The sequence below is a fragment of the Danio rerio genome, chromosome 16, assembly GCF_052040795.2.
Source record: "Danio rerio strain M-AB ecotype USA chromosome 16, GRCz13ab, whole genome shotgun sequence".
In the NCBI taxonomy this organism is placed as follows: domain Eukaryota; kingdom Metazoa; phylum Chordata; class Actinopteri; order Cypriniformes; family Danionidae; genus Danio; species Danio rerio.
Genome location: NC_141036.1, coordinates 26,903,774 through 26,925,213, shown reverse-complemented (window position 1 = coordinate 26,925,213; position 21,440 = coordinate 26,903,774). Strand labels below are relative to the sequence as shown.

At 42.1% G+C, this 21,440-nt stretch overlaps 1 protein-coding gene across 4 annotated transcripts in view; it reads left to right on the top strand.

Moving 5' to 3' along the window:
• The window catches only part of cadm4 (cell adhesion molecule 4), a 330,099-nt gene that overhangs the window by 239,383 nt on the left and 69,276 nt on the right, over window positions 1–21,440 (top strand). For all 4 annotated transcript variants that reach the window (XM_087285659.1, NM_001007428.3, XM_087285660.1 and 1 more), the window contains 1 exon segment: window positions 1,626–1,772. In XM_087285659.1, coding sequence (XP_087141785.1) covers window positions 1,626–1,772 — 147 coding nt within the window.

Sequence of the window (21,440 nt, the reverse complement as noted above, 5' to 3'; positions counted from 1 at the left end):
TAACATTTACGTTTATTTACGTGGTAATTAGTACAACAAGCATGTACTAATAAGTAATTAAGGTAGTCCGTATTAAATCTTGAACTCATGTTATATTTAAAGTTAGTTCATAATTAGCGCATGCCTTGACTCATCATTAGTTCATGATAAAGTATTTATTAGTTTACATATCAACACAGCATTCATGTACCTTTATTGTAAAGTGTTACCCTTAAATCATTGAATCACATTAGACCAATAACATCTGACCTAAAAATTTCGAAAAAGAATTTAAATCACACCTGCCAACTCTCCCGTTTTGTCCAGGAGTCTTCCGTATTTCAGACCCGCCTCCCGCCACCCTCCCGTTTTGGAAAACTCCTGTAATTTCACTCCCCCAAACACCCCATACCCCAGTTACTTAGCTGTGTTATTCAGACAACTCACCACCCACACCACCCCCAACCCCCCCAAAGAGTGTAAGATAATTTCCTAGGTCGAAATGGTTAAGAACTCTCATTCTGGTGTAACAATCAAGGCACTATGCTAATGTACATGGCTGCAGCAGGTGCAATGATATTATGCAGCACCTGAAAATTGCCCCTATGTAACTAGGTAACAGCGTTGCGTAATATCATTGCTCCTGTTGCAGCAATGGTACAGCAGCAGTCCAATCAAGTTTCAACCCCTAGAAAATCAGTGCCTATAGCTGAAGAAACATTATTTGGTCCTATGAAGTAAAATGAGTCACCTGTAAGAACTCAACCAACTGTTGGTTCCAATCTCCAGCTACTATATCCAGCCCTCCTGTCACACAGCATGTCTGTAACATATCAGTCTGAGCATGTCAGACATTATGTCTCGGCCAGGTGAAAGGAGAGATGGAGGCGACAGGTCTCAACAAACCAGCAGATGTGACAGTTTTACCCTGTGATGTCATCAGATGGAGTCTGTTCTGGTGAAGAACGCGATGCCTCGGTGTCAGGCCTGTGAATCATTAGAGTCCACCAGAGACAGGCTCTCGTCGAAGAACACGGCTAATGATGTGCTGTGGCTTCCAGAAACATGTTCACATGGGTCAGCGGAGATGACCTCTTGTTCAACCCCCTCTATACTGCTATAATAAACATCAACAGGACACGAGCTTCGCCCAGAACATGATGTTTTGTTAGATTTAGTAACCATTAGATGTTCTGTGTTCCTGCATTTGACTGATCCAAGTTCATTCCTGAGAAAGAGTCGTCATTAACGGCGCTTTCACGAGCTGGATGTCAGATGGAGCAGATGGAAGAGAGAAGTGTGTCAGCCCACAGTAATGGATAAAGATAACGATGCTATTGGTCTTACCAGCACTTAATTAGGACTCTTTTCTTTTCTTTTTCTCCCCTCCGTTGTCTCCGTCTATCTGTCAGTCTCTCATTATTTTCTTTTTTTTCACTCACTCGGTCTCTGCTCTTCTGCATAGTTCACACTTCTAAGCACCGAGGTAGTTACGTGAGCGAAGTGTTAATTGGTCACTGAGGTATTTCTGTCTTCCGATATGCTCCATGTGCCACTTTTGTCTTCTGTCCATCAAAAAACACCTTTATAAATGTTTAAATTCACCAAATGAAAGTTGTGCGCTAACTTGGGTTTCTGTTTTTCAGCGAGAGGGCAGGCCGTCCAGGCGGAGAACGTGACCGTGCTGGAGGGAGGAACGGCTCAGATCTCCTGCCGTCTCCAGAATTATGACGGTTCAATCGTGGTCATCCAGAACCCACGCAGACAGACGCTCTTCTTTAATGGAACACGAGGTGAGAACTGCCACTGCTAGGATGATAATTGCTAGTCGGTCTTTTTAAAAAAACAGCATAATTTGTGTTCACACAAAGTTACTGTGGCACATTTAATTTATTATGCTAGCTCGTATCGCTTTGTATTAGCTGCAAGTTCATGCTGCAGTTTAAAGAACTGATTGGTGGGATTTAAAAAAAAAACAACAACAACAAAGAAACAACTTTAAACAGCCTGATACCACTAGGAATCTGAACTATTTTACATATTGCCATTTAGTTCATATAAAAACATATGATTTTTAAAAGAAGACGTGAACCCAAACTAGATATAGGATGATAACCATTTTCACAACTTTGAAAAGTCAAAGTTATTAAATCACCAACATTTTTCGTTATACCATTCCTACGGTATATGTAAGATTTTTTTTTTTAATTCCCAAGTTCAAAATCACCTACTACTCCAGTGCTTTCCACAGGCTAGATTGAAACACACTATTTACCCACATCACATAAATAGTTTACTATATGCGACAAACAAAACATAATTAAATTAAATTAACTAGATTATTAATTAGAATTAATTATTATGACACCATTTTACACTATTTCTTTTCAATGAGTTAAAGTAAAAAAAGACTGATGAAAATATAAATAAAAAAGAAATCCACTGTTTCTATTACTTCTATGCTATTCAGGAGCCATGTGACCCCACTGACAGATAAAATCTGCTACGTTCTTTCTTTCAAGTTCAAAGCTTGAATGCCAAAGCATTTTAGATATGTATATAAAATAGCCTATGTAATATATTAATCATTAAATTAATAAAATAAACAGTAAATGAGAAATAAATCACAGAAAAAGAAATAAAAACAGACAATATCTCCAAAAAGGATTATAATTACAAGATTAAAAGAGTAGATTATTTCAATAATGCAGATGCGGTTATTAACTGTTACTTATGATGTACATATATTTTGCAGCCAGTGTCATTTAGATTTGAAAAATGAATTGTTTAAAGTTTCTCTCGCTCGTGACTGTGAGTGTTAGCTTAAGAAAAAAGGTAATGCAAAAACACATTTGAGCTTTGGAAAGCGAAAGCAAAAGCCAAATCCTGGACATTTAAAAAGATTTAGATACCAGAGAGGACGAAGTCCCAAAAATGCATGTCTCTTTGGGTCTGCAGAGCATGTGAGACTGTCTGTGTTGACTGGTCTCACAAACAGAACGAAACGGATAAATGAGAAAAGATTTTCCGCTGCTTAATCGATCGCAGATACAAAAATAAAAAAATGTAAAGGATGATAATAATTGTAAGAAAAAAACCGTACACTGAATATACTTGGACGGCCATTAATTATATAAATTCTATGGGCCCTATCATACACCCGGTAGAATGAGGCGCAATGTGGCGCAAGGCGCGGCACAATTGTTGTTTGCTAGTTTCAGCTCGGCACAAGAGTCGTTTTGACGTTTTGCGCCACGCTGTTTAAATAGCAAATGCATTTGTGCTCACATGTGCCCCCATAGGTGTTCTGGTCTAAAAAAGGAGGCGTTTTGAGGCACATTGCTTGCGGGTTGCTATTTTGAGTAACTTAAATAGATGGTTCAATAGATCAGATCAAAGTTGGTCTATTGTCCAGCGCAGAGCGCGTTAGTTGTGTGACTTGCTTACACATTGCTTAATACACACAGGGTGTAGAGCAATACGCAAATATCTTTACAAATGAAAAAGAAATAAAGGATTAAAATATTACAAAAATTATTATTTTCTATCCTACATAAATATAAAAACCAAACTTCCATGCTTTTTCATCTCAGCGGCTTTCTCAGTATATTCATGACAATTTGCTTTTGCACAATGTTATCATTATTAGCAGTTTATTTATTGTATGCATATCTATATTTGTTTTATTAAAAACAAGCTTAGATTTGTCCACCTGTCAGGTTTTAGACCATATGGGGCACAGCATGTGTATTTGAATATAACTCAGTATTTTGACCACACTTCGTTATTATTGTTCATTTATTCGTTTGCTAGAAATTATAACTGAATTTAGAAATAGTTTTGAAACAAACCTTTGCACTTAACAAACTAAATTAATTATGTATAGGCTAATGAATGTCTGTGCATACGATCGAAAGTAAAAAATGAGGAGGCTCATCTCTCATTCTCTTGTTGTAGATATTCTGTTTAACTGTTTTCTCTCTGGTGAAGTGTTTAGTTTTTCCACTTACAAAGTCCGCCATGTCAATAGCAAATGCTCTATGGCGCGGCTCAACTGACTCTTAAAGGAAACGTTCGAGGTTACAGAAGTAACCCTTCGTTCCCCGAGGAGGGGAACGGAAGTGCCATGAATGGGAGGATTCGGATCAGAAGCCGCTTATCTGGAGAGTATTGAACGGGCCAATGAATGAAATTAATTGGCAGCGTAAGCTTGCGCAGGTGTGCGACATCTGCAATTATCTCAGCATATAAGCACACCTGAAGCCAGCAGACGCCATCCTTTTAAGCTGAAGAGACTTTCAAACAGCTAAGGGACAGTCATTATGGCGACGGAATATGGCACTTCCGTTCCCCTCCTCGGGGAACGAAGGGTTACTTCTGTAACCTCGAACGTTCCCCTTCGGTTGGGGAACTTCAGTGCCATGAATGGGAGAATATGGAAAGCGCCATAATGACTGCACCTTACCAACACCCCCGATGAGGAGATAGTCAAGCAAGCGTGACGCACCCACATCATGGGGGGCGCGGTCCTCCAACGTGTCCCTGGCCCTAATTTATCCTACTTCAACAGAAGTTTTACGGATTTAGATATATTTTTTGGGAAGTCGTGAGCATCTAGATAATTCTAGGAAATACGACAGTACGTTGGGAAGCGTGCAATCCCGATAGGGAGGACGCTGCGGAGGCCATCCGTTACCCAAGGGGGGGATAGATGGCAGAATTAACCTATGGACTAGCCCTAAAAAGGGGGAGTACGCATAGCAAAAGAGTGGTTAGCGGGGAGGGAAGACACGGGTCCGCCCAGGGGGGGGACTTAACCGTGGCGGAATAAGCATATGGGATCGCCTAGTGGGGATCACGCATAGCAGGCACCTTTACCCAAAACGCGGGCTGACCAGCGGGCAGACCTACAACGTAGTGGGCCAGCAAGTGACTCCTCCGCTGAGTCAGTGCTGGGGGCCACGGAGGAATCTGCAGGGCTCACCTGACGGGGAACTTTACTGACAGATAAAAAAGGCGCACGTACCTCCGTGTTAGGGAGAATGGCGCAGCAAGCGTGTTTCAACACCCTACCGAGTTGTCTCCTCAATCACCAAAGGGTTACCTAATACCCTTGAGGAAACCGGCTCCACTCGCAGATTGTAAAACCTTGCAAATGTGTTGGGTGTCGCCCAGCCCGCAGCTCTACAGATGTCTGTTAGAGAGGCGCCGCGTGCACGCGCCCAAGAGGATGCAACGCTCCGAGTGGAGTGTGCACGTACTCCCGGGGGACACGGCTGACCTCGACTCGAATAAGCGAGTGAAATGGCATCCACAATCCAGTGGGATAATCTTTGTTTCGATACGGCACTTCCCTGCTGCCGACCGCCATAACAGACAAAGAGCTGCTCAGATGATCTAAAATTCTGAGTACGGTCCACATAAATGCGCAGAGCGCGAACTGGACAAAGTAAAGAAAGGGCTGGGTCTGCCTCCTCCGGGGGCAGCGCTTGCAGGTTCACTACCTGATCTCTAAAGGGGGTGGTAGGAACCTTGGGCACATAACCGGGGCGGGGTCTCAGGATAACGTGAGAGTAATCCGGCCCGAATTCCAGGCACGAGTCACTGACCGAAAATGCCTCCAGGTCCCCGACCCTCTTGATGGAGGCCAACGCAACCAGCAGAGCTGTCTTCAGGGACAGAAATCTTAGAGATACTGATTCGAGTGGCTCAAAGGGATCGGATCGCAGACTCGTGAGAACGAGGGCGAGATCCCAAGAGGGCATGAGAGGGGGGCGAGATGGATTAATTCGCCTAGCACCCCTAAGGAACTGGATGACCAGGTTATGCTTTCCCACGGTGCCGCCAGCTACCGCGCTATGATAAGCGGAGATGGCGGCCACGTAAACCTTGAGAGTGGAGGGCGACAGCCTGCTGTCCAACTTCTCTTGAAGGAAAGAGAGCACAACACTAATCTGGCAATTTCGGGGGTCTTCTCTGCGAGAGACGCACCATTCAGTGAATAGACTCCACTTCAGGGCGTAGGCGCGCCTCGTGGAGGGGGCTCTAGCCTGAGTGATGGTATTAACCACCGCAGTCGGTAGGTTACCTAAGTCTTCCTCGCGTCTAGGGACCACACGTGGAGGTTCCAAAGATCGGGGCGAGGGTGCCAGATGGTGCCCTGTCCCTGAGAGAGTAGGTCCTCTCTCAAAGGGATCCGCCAGGGGAGGGCCGTCGCGAGGAGTGAGAGCTCTGATATCCAGGTCCGGTTGGGCCAAAGGGGCGCAACTAGCAGAACCTGTTCCTCGTCCTCCCTGACCTTGCACAGAAACTGCGCGAGCAGGCTCACTGGGGGAAACGCATACTTGCGCATGCCCCGAGGCCAGCTGTGGGCCAGTGCATCCGTGCCGAGAGAGCCCTCGGTCAGGGAAAAAAACAACTGGCAGTGAGCGTTCTCGGGGGAAGCAAACAGATCGATCTGGGCCTCCCCGAATCGCGCCCATATCAGCTGAACAGACTCGGGGTGGAGTCTCCATTCTCCAGGGCGTAACAGCTGTCGTGAGAGCGCATCGGCTGCACGATTGAGCGTGCCTGGGACGTGAATGGCGCGCAGCGATTTCAGCCGCGGGTGACTCCAGAGGAGCAGACGGCGGGCGAGCTGAGACATGCGGCGAGAGCGCATACCCCCCATGCGGTTGATATACGCCGCCGCCGCCATACTGTCCGTCCTGACCAGCACGTGTTGCCGCTCCAGCACCGGTAAAAAGCGGTGGAGAGCGAGGAACACTGCCAACAGCTCTAGGCGATTGATATGCCAATGCAGCTGGGCACCCTTCCAGAGGCCCGCAGCCGCATGCCCGCGACACACGGCCCCCCAACCCGTGTTGGAAGCGTCTGTTGAAACAACAACATGGCTGGACGCCTGTCCTAGAGGCACACCGGCCTGTAGGAACGAGGGGTCGTTCCAAGGGCTGAGGGCGCGGCGACACAGCGCAGTAACCGAGACCCGGTGTGTGCCCGCGTGCCATGCGCGTCTGGGGACCCGATCGTGAAGCCAGTGCTGAAGTGGTCTCATATGGAGCAACCCGAGCGGCGTGACGGCGGCTGCGGATGCCATATACCCCAGGAGCCTCTGAAAGAACTTCAGTGGGACCACTAGTTTGCTGTCGAGCTCCCTCAGACAGTTCAGCAACAGGCGAGCGCGTTCCTCGGAGAGGTGCGCTACCATGGTGATCGAGTCCAGCTCCATCCAGAGAAAAGAAATCCTCTGCACGGGGGCGAGTTTGCTCTTTTCTCGGTTGACCTGAAGCCCCAGTAGGCGGAGATGCCGAAGCACCTTGTCCCTGTGCATAATCAATTGCTCCCGCGAGTGGGCTAAAATCAGCCAGTCGTCGAGATAATTGAGTATGCGAATGCCCGCGAGCCGAAGGGGCGCTAGGGCACCCTCCGCGAGTTTGGTGAAGACCCGCGGAGACAGAGAGAGCCCGAAGGGGAGGACCTTGTACTGCCACGCTCGACCCTCGAACGCAAACCGCAGAAATTGGCGGTGGCGTGGAAGAATGGAGACATGGAAATACGCGTCCTTCAGGTCTATGGCTGCAAACCAATCCCGAGGACGAACGCATTGGAGAATGCGCCTCTGCGTGAGCATTCTGAACGGCAGCTTGTGCAGACAGCGGTTCAAAACGCGCAGATCTAGGATTGGCCGTGACCCACCGCTCTTTTTGGGTACGATGAAGTATGGGCTGTAAAACCCACTCTCCATCTCGGCTGGAGGAACCGGCTCGATTGCACCCTTCGCCAGGAGGGCAGCAATCTCCTCTCGCAAGACAGGGGCGGACAGGGGGTTGACCCTGGAGAAATACACGCCCGTAACTTGGGGGGCCGTTTCGCGAACTGAATCGCGTAACCGAGTCTGATTGTGCGTATGAGCCACCGCGAGGGGCTGGCCCGCGCTAACCAGGCAGGCAGAGCCCTCGCTAATGGAGTCATCGCTACAATCGCTGACGTACCAGCGGTGGGGCAGCGCGGAGTGGGTGTGCTGATCCGGGAAGCACGAGGGTCCCGCGGAAGAGCTGGAGGAGAGCGATTCGCTCTGGCTCCGCACCCTGACTCCGGAGAGGGGGCTGGAGGGCTGAGGAAAGGGAGACCGTCCCCCCAGCGCTCGTGAGCCACTGGCGAAGCACGTAGAGTCTGCGAGCCGGAAGGCAGCGCGTCCCGGACTGGCAGAACTCGTGCAGTCACATCCGGGGAAGGGAAAAAGTGCTCTTTTACTGATGTTTTGGTGGCACTGAAAAGTACCGTTGTTATCAGGGCCCCGCCCTCCAGCGGGGAAAGAGCAAGTTTCCTCTTCTCCGGATGGCCTGTCTCAGGGACGCTTCGCGGTCCGTTTACCGGACTTAACGGCGCCCTGGGCAGGAGGGGCTGCCTGCTTTCGAGGTGAACGCCGCGCCCGCTTGGCCGGAGGCGCAGGCGGGGGCGGGGCAGCACTCGCTGGCGGGCGCCCTCGGCGAGGAACAGCGGAGGTGGATGGCTCGGCGGGCGGAGCGGGCTTACGGCCACGCCGATAGATGACATTGCCCATCGCATCCGACTGCTCTTTCACCGCCTTGAATTCCTGGGTGAATTCACCGACGGTGTCGCCGAACAGGCCAGCCTGGGATATGGGCGAGTCAAGAAAGCGAACTTTGTCAACGTCGCGCATATCGGCCAGGTTTAGCCAGAGGTGGCGTTCCTGAACCACAAGTGTGGACATCGTCCTCCCCAGCGCACACGCGGCGGACTTAGTAGTCCGAAGAGCATAGTCGGTCGCGGTGCGCAGCTCATGTAATAAGCTTGGGTTGGACCCGCCCTCGTGCAGCTCGGCCAGCGCCTGCGCTTGGTAGCGCTGGTAGGTGGCCATCGCGTGCAAAGCAGAAGCAGCCTGGCCCGCAGCCTTATAAGCTCTGGCTCCGAGGGAGGCAGACAACCTACAGGCTTTGGACGGGAGGCGGGGCAAACCCCGCCACGTAGAGGCGCCACGCGGACAAAGATTGACCGCGATAGCGCGCTCCACTGACGGGATCGCCTCATACCCCCTGGCAGCTCCGCCGTCAAGGGCGGTGAGGGCGGAGGCACTCGCAGCACGGGCAGAGAAAGGTGCCCTCCAGGACTGCGTGAGCCTACTGTGCACTTCCGGGAAGAAGGGGACGAGAGGCTTCGAAGGCTTCGCCTTCTGGTCCTCTACGTAGCACCCATCTAGTCGGTCCGGCCGCGGAGCTGGGGGATAAACCATCTCCAACCCCACGGCCGAAGCAGCCCGGGAAAGCACGGCTAACATGTCCGCTTCAGGATCCGATTTGACAGCGCTCACCTGCCCGGAGGGGGCGAGCGGGTCCGGATCTTCGTCGGACAGTGAAAGCCCACCCTCCGATGCCGCGGAGGACATCTGATCTCCGGTGTCAGCGAGTGTGAGAGCTACCATCTGGTTAGACGGATCACTCTCACCACCCGAAGCTTGGATGGAGCGCCGTGAGGAGCGAGAGGTCCGCGAGCCCGTGGGCGGCGGATTAGCTCCCGCTGAAACCCTCAGATCTGCCCGAGCGCCCGCTGCTTTTTTAGAGCAGGAGGCAACTGGGGTGGCTCGCTCTCTTGCGAAAGTTAGCCGCGATCTTAGCTGTGCAACGGTCATGGCATCGCAATGACGACATGAACCGCCCGCGAGCACCGCATTAACATGCTGGACCCCCAAACATGCAATGCAGTGATCGTGTCCATCATCCGGTGACAGGAAACCCCCGCATCCAGAAACGCACAGTCGGAGCGCCATCCTGAAAAGGACGTGCTGCACGACTGTGTTGCTCTTTTAGGAAAGTTGCAACTATACGCACCGCTCTGGAGGACCGGACCCAAAGAACCGCAGGCAAGGGAGTAACCCAGCTCGACCGTCTGCCACCGCGAAGACCCACTCTGGACCGGGAGACACACTCGTTCGCTCTGAAGTGCTGATCAGCAAGAGGAACCCTCATCGACTCACTCAGAAAGGATCTGAAGCGAAAAGGATGGCGTCTGCTGGCTTCAGGTGTGCTTATATGCTGAGATAATTGCAGATGTCGCACACCTGCGCAAGCTTACGCTGCCAATTAATTTCATTCATTGGCCCGTTCAATACTCTCCAGATAAGCGGCTTCTGATCCGAATCCTCCCATTCATGGCACTGAAGTTCCCCAACCGAAGGGGAACGGGAGATAAAACTCTGATTGGTTTATTCTCAAATCTCACCTATAACTCATTAAGAGAGTAAACTCAACCCTGTAAGACCATGCACCATATCGCAAAGTGGATTTTTCTGTCCTTAAAACAGCAAAAGTGGATTCTGACATGCCCTTAATGCGTTTGCGCCCTGCGCTTTGGACTTTGTGCATGGATCGTCAAAAAAGAGCACTATGTGTGGAAAGCACTGGACTCAGTAGGTACTGCATTTGAATTTGAATGTACTACATGACCGTACTACTTGAAGTATGAATGAGAGTAGAATGAATGGAGCTCTGACATACTATGGATTCCATTGTGTCATCATCACATGACATACCCGCTTCACTCCCATTCATAAATTCTCTCGCGGTTCATCACAGGATAGGAAGCATCCATTAGATGCATGCTTTGGAAACTCTTCGTAAGTAGTAGGTCATCCGGGTACTTCTTGTATACTGTTTTTCAAATTCTATGAATTCAGACGGCTCGCATACTGTATTTAGTATACTATATACAGTAGTATGGAAGTATGTGAGTTCAGACACAGCCAGTGCGTTGAAAAAAAAGCTGAAAAAAGTTTTTGTGTTTTAATCAGACTTTTAAAAAATATATATTTTACAGCAGTAATCACACTACTGTGAATCTGTGATATTTTTATCCAAGGTTATCATACTGGCCCATGCCTACCCTAAACCCAACCTCTAACCTAACTCTCATCAGGGAATGAGCAAATTGTATAGAAATGTACGAGTGAGATCCCACAAATTAATATGAATTAGCTACCAAATCAAAAGGCTGAGGATTTCTCTGAGATTGCATTGCTATTTCTGATATCGTCATTGTATTTGGAATTGTGATTTTACAGTAGGGGTTTGTTCACTGTGTACATTTGGCTAGATTAAACTTTACTTTGGTTCATTAATGATGTAGTGTAATTAGTTTGAATCAACTCTGCCAACTGGGACTGGGTAATTAAATAAACATAGCTGTATTTGTCAAGAACATCTTGTCATGGAATCATGATTGTGTCATCAGTAGTAAATCTCCTCCGAAAGCCAGAGGTGCTCTTACGGAAACTCCAAATGCCCATGAAGAAACCTAGGAAGTTCCTATAGCTGTTGCTGAATAAACAAAAGATTTAACTGCTTTCATTAATTCAGTGTGACTAATATACACATGACTATGGAATCATCTCATAGTATGATTTATTTCAGTTTGGACTATAACCACATTGTAATAGTGCAGTATTTACTACATAGAGCTGACAAGATTAGATTGAACAACATCAACAACAACAGTATCAGATTTGGTTGACGTAGCTTATTAGTGTTTAATGCCTCTGTGTTTATGGTTTGCACCAATGGTTTTTATATAGGTTTAATAGAACCAGCTTTACTGACAAAATGCACACGAAAATGCACTCACTCACTGTTCTTTGGCTTAGTTCCTGATTTACCAGGGGTCACCACAGAAAAACAAACCTCCAGTTACTCTTGCATAAGTTTATAAAGCAGATGCCCCTTCAGCTGCAACCCAGAACTTGTAAACAGTCATAAACTGTTTAATTCACACACACACACACACACACACACACACACACACACACACACACACACACACACACACACACACACACACACACACACACACACACACACTCATTCACTATGGCAAATATTAATATACCCAATTCATCTATACTGCATGTCTTTGGACTATGGGGGAAACCGAAGCACCTGGAGGAAACCCATACAAACTTGGAAAGTACAGCGCATGAAAATTCCTTTTGATTATTCGCATAGCCCCACTGCCAATCGAAACATTCACATTTGAGCATGAAACAAACTTTGAGATGTTTGAAAAGGTCTCAGTCCACTTCTAAATAAACTCTGGTTCAGTTTGATTGAAATATGATTGCATCATGGACCAGAGACATCAAACAAGGTTCCCAAGTGATGAACGTACCATCACACCCTTACAGAAAACCACATGTGCTTCACGTTCACACGTGAAAACGGTGAAACAGACATTGTATTATATGTCTTGCAACAAGGGGACTGATAACTGTGTCTGCAAATCTGACTTTTTTCCAGTTGCACATTTATTTCTCATAATTTTCCCTTTATGTCACAATATTGTGACTTCATTTATTCATTCATTCATTTTCCTTTGGCTTATGCCCTTGTCCGATCACACAATTTTTATTGTTGTTTACAAAAGTCACTATGTCAGATTAGGCGATTTTGTCTTGATAAAATCTTGTCAGGGGTAACAAATGTGCCAGACTACACATTCCTTCACAATCAGTCATCCCGGAAGATTTATTTCCTAAAGCAGTCACAAGTAATGCTATGACGATATTTCTTTTAATAGTTCAAATAAAAAAATATATATAATTCAATCATAAAACACACATCGCTTGCTGACAACTAATAACTATATTATTTGAGGGCATTCATTATGGATAGGATCAAACTTATGATTCCTTTTTAATATTAAGATATTTTCTTTGAAATCTAAATGTATATACAGGTATATATTTTCCAGCTATGGGTTGCTTATTAAACACTCGCTCACCTGAACTTGCCGCGAGTGAGATGGAGAAAATGAAAGCACATTAGCAACATGGAAAAATCAGATGATATCAGACATAGTCTTTAAAATAATGACATAAAAAATAGCAAATATAGGTTAGTGATACAACTACAGTGAAGCATTCATTAAATCCTTATTTTCCACAGAGTGAAACAAATCATCTACCCTTATAGTTGAGAAGTGGAGGGGCACAAATAAAAAAATACTGTATGTTGTATATTTTTCTTGCAAAAAAATATCTTATTACAACGAATTTCGTCTGCTAGGTTTTACCTTAATTTTATTGTATTTTTTTTTTTTTTTTGTCATTTATCTAGATAAACAAGAATAACATGGAAGGCGAAATGCTTCAAAACAAGATCGCTATCAGCGCCAAAACACAAATTGCCTGTGTTTGTTAAACAAAATAATAATCTACCCTAAATAAAATTAAAGTGAAATATTCACAGTTTCCGAGAAGGCTATATTAAACTGTTAATGACAAATTTGAAAAAGCAGGAAATCCTTTTATAATGTAATCGCAGCACTTAACATGTTTCCAGATAACCTCGGATGATCAAACTCTGTTGGAAGGCTGAGAGATCTCAGAAACTTATTGTGAGAATGAAAATGTCTGCATATTTGTGCCAGTCTGCCAGATAAAATTGCTTAAAACACCTTAATATTTTAGAAAAGGTTGTTAAAGTTTGCATAACCAATGATTGATTTTATCCACCCATGACCCACCCATGAGTAAATATGCAGCCTATTTTTTACCTGACCGGTGCATTAACGGCAGCACACACTTATAAAACAGAGAAATTATGTGCTCCTGTTGTACAGTGTCACCCAAGTGACGGAACTAGTCATGCAGAAAATTTAAAGATTAAACTTGCTTGTTTTTCTGTGATGGTGTCGTAAAGCAGTATCAGTTGTCGTAAACTATGCCATATTACATGAGAAGAAACGATTGAATCTTGTGTCATGACACCCATTTATCATTTACAAATCCCCACGTCAAGGAAATCGTGCCAAAATCTTAGAAATTTTAGAATAAACTTTTATTACATAAAACTAACTTTATTATTATATTTCTGATATAACTAAGATCGCACAGGCAAGTGAGTGCATTAGTTTTGAGTTCATTCAAACTAATCAATTTTAATTTGTATTTTGTATAGTTATAAAAAAATAGGATTTAATTTGTTTAATTAGTTTTTTTTAAATAAACAAAACATCTTATATATGTTCCAGTGCAACTGACTCTCAAAATGAACAGTAGCTCACTCATATAGCAACAGATCTTACTTTTTAAACATATTTCAAGTAGACTCACTTTATATCTCAAAATTATAATAATTTTCTTCAACCGAAGTACTTTACAATGTGACTTTTACTAAATCTGTCACATAAATCTCATAATAAATGAAAAAAGATTACTATTTTTTTTATTTTTTAAAGTGGACACAGTCTACCCTTATAATATAAACTGCTAAACATTCAATTAATCCAAAATCCTCATTGATCACATAACTAAAACTAGCATATCTTGTATATTAATTTACACACCAACTGCTGCATCACATAACATTATTGTCTTATTTGAGTGTATCTCCATTTTGTATAACATTACATCATTAACGTATTGAGCACTTGTTCTCTGACACTGAGTTCATCAGACACATTCCTTATCCATTAATGGCTCTCTTGTAGCTTTGGTAAGTGGTAAATATGTTAAACACAACCTTGGAGTCCATGCTAGCCGTGGAGCAGTCTCATTTCATGCTGGTTATCTTTTATCATCTTTGGAATTTATTTATACCGGCGCCATCAGTCTTCCTGAAATCCTTTTTAACTGATTACACCTTATTTCAATCTCTTTTTAAAGATCCTTTTATGTAATAACCTTTGTTTTTTCCATCTCAGCCGTCACTATCACTCAAAAGTGAAATCCCTTTAAGTGATGACTCTCCGTCACCCTCGTTTTACATGATGTGTAATGTGTTTTCATCCTTGCCTCCATAACCCCAGCTTCAGAATAGACTCAAAAAGCATACGTAATTCACTGAATATGGGGGAATCGAGAAAAAGAATGAAATTGGCAGAAACAGAAACGACCACAAAAGCTAAAAGCTGAATTAGTATCTATGATCTCTGCTTTTATAAGTGCACATAATTGGACCATTTTGTAGGAGCTAAATCACCCCTCTTCTGAGCCATTCAACACCACTATTTCCAGACACATTTTTTTTGCTAACAATTCTCAGACTTTTAATATCGGGCGGATTCTACAGCACGATCATGACAGCTCCAGGCTGCCCTTACTGCTTGAGTGCCCTGGTCTAAACGCAAATGAAAACCTCTGCTTGCTAACTAATGAATCCCGATAACAGTCTTTTAGCAGGCAGCAGGGCGTAAATATCCCTCAGCGGTCATGAATACAAGAGCCTATCAGCATATGCCCTTTCCAAGAGATTCCTTCAGATTGGCCAGATCTGTGAGGTATGTAAATGAGGCGTGACTAAAGGTGACACCGGCTGGACAATGCGCTGACATTTCCCTGCCATTTAGCATGAGCGAAGGCATTTATCTCCTTTAGTGAGGCTCTTTTACCCCTGTTGTGTGGAACATGGATCCAGTGGGTACATACACGTGCCATGAAAGAGCACTCAATCGCTTGTTCAACTTATCACTCATTTATTCGCTAATTTGCATGTTTGTTCAATGTATCGCTTTGTCACTCAAGTATATGATACTTGGATTCACTCATTTAGTTACTGAGTATGTTTATATGGACACCAATAATCAGATTTTAACAGGATTAACGTCACCGACTCGGTCCCAGTCATTCCCCTTGCTGGCCAGCAGAGGTCACCATCCCTGGACTTTTAACCATTACGTCATCCACTTACACTGATAGCTTGCACACCTGCAGCGCATCCACTTGATTACCCACGCTCTGGCATATAAGCAGCACACACACATTCACCCACTGTGAAGTCTTGTTTTGCCCCGGCTAACACTACTGAGTGGTTTCTCTTCACTTCCTGCTTTCCCGTTGCTTACCCTGCCTTGTTCCTCGACCTCGTCCTGCCAGCCGCCTGCCTTGTACCTCTGCCTGATTACCTACTTTGATCCACGCCACCTGCCTTGAACTCTAGCCTGAATACCGACCTTGATATTTGCCGCCTGCCTCTGACCAATGCCTGAACATTCATACTGTGTTTACCTGCCGCCAGCCCTTCAATGTAACATTGTTGTGTTTAATGTGAGTTTGCACATGCATTACATCTGTGTGCTTGTTTTTATTAAACTGTGTTTAATAAACATACTGCAAATGGATCCCTCTGTGTCAGCCACTTCGTTACATTTAAGAAAATACTTAAAGAGTCTGCAATGTAAACAGATTTTTCATGACCTTCATCTGACTAAAGTCATAATCGAACTAAACAGAATTTGATTTAAGATGTGGAGTACTATTTTAGTTGCATTATTGATGTGCTGTACAGAAATATAAACACCACAATCAAACTATTATCATTTTGTAGTACTTTTCACTATATTTTGTAACAGGATACTGACAGTTTTAACCTAAAAATGACCAGAATGATGAAAAAGAGTCAGAGATTCGAATAAACCAAATTTTCTGAAGATAGTTTGCAGTTTCATCAGCAGAAGCCAGCTTTAACAATCACTTAAGTTTATAGGCCACTCACAATCTCATAACAACAACAATCATACTCTCACATAACATCATTTACTGCATCATACATATAACCAATTAGGGGTGTTTCCGAATCTTTTCATCTCTCTTAGGTGTAATTTGCTTTCAGAGTATTTTTACAGTTCAGTTTTAGTGGTCTTCATGTTTACAGTTGTGCTCCCTTCGCAGTGCACTTTGATGCCATTTGGAACAGAGTCGTAGCTCATGGCGAAAGCTATCATTCATTCATTTTCTTGTCGGCTTAGTCCCTTTTTTAATCCGGGGTCGCCACAGCGGAATGAACCGCCAACTTATCCAGCTAGTTTTTATGCAGCGAATGCCCTTCCAGCCACAATCCATCTCTGGGAAACATCCACACACACATTTACACACACACTCATACACTATGGACAATTTAGCTTACCCAATTCACCTGTACCGCATGTCTTTGGACTGTGGGGGAAACCGGAGTACCCGGAGGAAACCGGAGGAAGTAATACATTACAATATTGAGTTACTCCCCCCAAAAAAGTAACTAGTTGCATTACTTAGTCACTTTTTATGGAAAGTAATGTGTTACGTTACTTTTGAGTTACTTTTCATACCTGCCTGCAGGCTTGATCTCTTTCAGAACTTACAGGGTATTTTTTCTTTCTTTTTTTTTTTAATAGAGGAGCTCTGAATTTAACAACACACTGTATAACCTACCCCTTCATTTTACCTAAAAAAAATAATAAAATAATAATAATAATAATAAAAATAAAAAAATGTTACCTTCTGAGAACTTCCTGACACTAATTCATTTCAGGATTTAAATGAAATTAATGAAAGCTAAAAGCAATGTGTTTGCTACTTTAGAATTTGTTCCTTTATTAGTTCAGTAAAATCACCGTCTATTGAGACAATCCCCTTTTCTTCAATGCATCAGATTAATAAGAATACGACTATCACAGAAATGTAAGGCTCTGCCATCTTGGTTTCTGTTCCTGTGGGTAGCTCATTCTCTCATTCAGTGTGATTCAACTTGATTACAATAATTTTAATTCAGCAAGTTAGTTTTTTAAAAGCTAATTAAATTAAAATATTATTACTTAATTTTTTAAGTAATGTGTTACTTGACTCGTTACTTAAAGAAGTAATATTATTACATAACTCACAATATATAATGCATTACCCCCAACACTGGTGATGTAATGACATTGGTCAAACTATGTACTATAACATGTCAAACGGGAACATGAAAGGAAAATTCAAAAAGCATGACAATCATATTATTGTCTTATTCAAATTTAGGCAAATAATTTGACCACTGATGTCCATGTAAATGTAGACAGAATTCGTTCAGTTCAATGAGTGCTATTAAAGTCCCTTTAACGCAAGTCATTTCACTCAGCGGCCATTTTTGAATTACCTCTGAAGCATGCAGCTCCTACCTCTTGGAATGGGGAAACATCAAATTTTCCAAAACTGTTTACCAAGCTTACAATTAAATTTCATATTTGGGATCATCAATAAAATGTCACAATTGTCTCTTAAATTTTGTTGTAAAACATAAAAAAAAAAAAAAATCATATTTGCTCAAGCTAATGTTCATGACACCCACATCCTTCATGGCTGCTTCACCTTGCCCAATAAGATTGAATAACTTTAGTCTTACACAACATCATTCTCCAAAGAATGTTGTGTCAAAGCGCACTGGTTTTCTGAGGTAATTTCCAACTTATTCCTGATGGCAGATCGTCTCTCAAAATGACAGCAGCCTCATTTTTTACAATTTTGTGTTGCTGTCATGTGATTTGCGTTTTAAGGAGTAGGAGTTCATTTAAGTAATCAGGTCAGACCAGAAAGAACTCACAATTGTTGATTACAAAACCCGACAACATTTGATTTCAAGTGTAGTTGTTTGGGGAAAAGTAGAGATTTCAAGCTTTATGTTGATATATTTCTAATGTCTGAGGGAAAGCATTTTGAGATTTGAGAGTGTTTGCCTACCCCTAAGGGTTCATAACAAATAAAACTGCAAAAGCTGTTTTAAAGAAAACAAGTCTGGACTGAGCCTTCTTCACTAGAGTGCCCGTATTGATAGTTTTTTTTTTCTCCATTCAGAACTATACATTTTTTTTTTTTTTTTTTGTATTTTATAGTCTTTGGTGCAACACAACAAATAATTTACTGATCCATTTAAACAAGGGTGGGTGTGGTACAAAAAATAAATACTTAAATACAGTTGACGTCAGAATTATGTTTATGTTAAATTGATGTTTAACAATGATGTTTAACAGAGCAAGGACATTTTCACAGTATGTCTGATAATATTTTTTTCTTCTGGAGAAAGTCTTATTTGATTTATTTCAGCTAGAATAAAAGCAGTTTTTATAAAAAATAAATAAAAAAAAACCAAACATTTAAGGTCAAAATTATTAGGCCCTTTAAGCTGTATATTTTTTGATATTCTAGAGAACAAACCATCATTATACTATAACTTGCCTAATTACCCTAACCTGCCTAATTAATTCTTTAAATGTCACTTTAAGCTTTAGTGCCTTTAAAAATATCTAGTGAAATATTATTTGCTGTCATCATGGTAAAGATTTTTTAAAAATCAGTTATTAGAAATTGATTATTAAAACTATTATGTTTAGAAATGTGTTAAAAGAATGAAAAGTTTAGATGTAAAGATTTGTTTCAAAACTATTTCTAAATTCAGTTCTAATTTCCAGCAAACAAATAAATGAACAATAATAACGAAGTGTGGCCAAACAACTGAGTTATATCCAAATACACATGCTGTGTCCCATATGGTCTAAAACCTGACAGGTGGACAAATATAAGCTTGTTTTTAATGAAACAAATATAAATATGGGTATAATAAAAAATACTGCTAATAATAACATTATACAAAAGCAAATGGTTATGAATAAACTGAAAATGCCCCCGAGATGATGGTATGAAAGTATGTGATTTTTATATTTATGTAGGCTAAAAAATAATATATTTTGTAATATTTTAATCCTTTTTATTTATATCATATATATATATATATATATATATATATATATATATATATATATATATATATATATATTTATTATATCTTCTTTATACCCTTAATATTTCAATTCTTTTTCATATGTAAAGATATTTGCGTATTGCTCTACATATTGTGTGTATTAAGCAGTAAGCGAGGCGCACAACTAACGCGCTCTGCGTTGGACTTTAGACTGGCTTTGTTCTGGTCTAAAGAACAGACTATTATAGTTTCTCAAAATAGCAACGCGCCAGCAATGCGCCTCAAAATGCCTCCTTTTTTAGACTAGAACGCCAATAGGCGCACATATGAACGCAAATGCAATTGCTATTTAAACAGTGTGGCGGAAAACGTAAAAACGACTCTTCCACCAAGCTGAAACTGAAAAACAACAATTGCGTTGCGCCTTGCACCACATTGTGCCGGGTGTATGATACATTTGGGCACTTGGGCACTTGGTTATTATCTTAACAAGGCAAATATAAGTATACTTATGTTTGCCTATTTAAGATATTGACCTAGTTATTATATATAAATAGGTAAATTAGCCAAGGCAACAGTGGTTTATTGTATAGACAACTACAAAAAAATATATTTTTAAAGGGGCTAAATATATTGACCCTAAAATTTTTATAAAATGCTTGTATTCTTACCACACTTAAAACATATATACTTTCTCCAGAAGAAAAAAGGCATAGAAAGTATAGACTATGAAAAAATGTCCTTGCTTTGTTAAATAACACTTGGCAAATATTTAAAAAAGAATAAAAAAAATAACAGGAGGGAGAATAATTTTGACTTCGACTTTATCTATACAAAATCCCACACAAACACCTGCATATACAGTATGCATACAGAAGCTTTCAATATACTATATTTAGAAAATACCAATGCCAATAAATACCCAACTACAAATATTCAGAGTTCAAAATCTATGAAAAATGTCTTTGGTTTACCTGCAATAATCTAATATAATATCAAACCTTTTCCTCATATCTAACCCTTTCCGTAAGCCATGACTCAAATTTAGGTGCAAATTCTTTGTTCCACATCTACAAATATACCAAGCTTTTTTCTTTCCATATTAAGTCTTGTCTGCCTTTGGTTTGCATTGTAATTCTCTAAGGGCCAAATTTTGTAAACACATAAAATTAAAAATCACTGATGTAATTTATGTCAACTAATGAAATAAGCATGGCCACAAATTAGCATAGCAGCAAATAAGCAGAGCCAATGCTCATGATGTGCGGGTGATTGACTTACATGTAGGAAGACTGAAGAATCAATATTAAATTATGTCAAACTTTGACTACTTCATTAAACACGTATTTTAATTAAAGGCAGCTATGTTACACATTATATTGAACTGAAGTCCGCCTATACATACAAATATTTTTTTTCTCTTTATGTACAAAAAATACAAATACGATTGGGGTAATGCGTAATAAACAAACAGGTAAAAGCTTAATGCAAGTGAAGACACTTGCAACTGTTTGTTTGATAGTTCAAGTGCAAGAAGAGCTGCTTATACTTAAAGAACTAGGATCGCACAGGCAAGTGAGCGCTTTAATTATGTGTTCATTCACCATGATTTTGTCTGCTCCGACTTCTCTTACTGCAAGCTAATCAATTATGAATTGTGAATGGGTGGTAATATTTTTCTACGATGAGCTTGGTTACCTTTGATTAGGTTGTTCTTGCAAGATACTAAAAAGAGCTGAGATACGTGACTGTCCCAGGAAAAATGGACCATGGATAATGCAGGAAAATAAATAGTGTGTTTGAAATCATATTTTAAATCCTGAAACATGCCACAAAATAATATGTTCGAATGATCTGTTCTTTTGGCATTTCAAATAAATGATTACATGTGAAATAAAGTGCTCTCCCTCAGCAATACCTCCTCCATGAACAACTGCAGCCATTTACAGCACAAAATTAAGG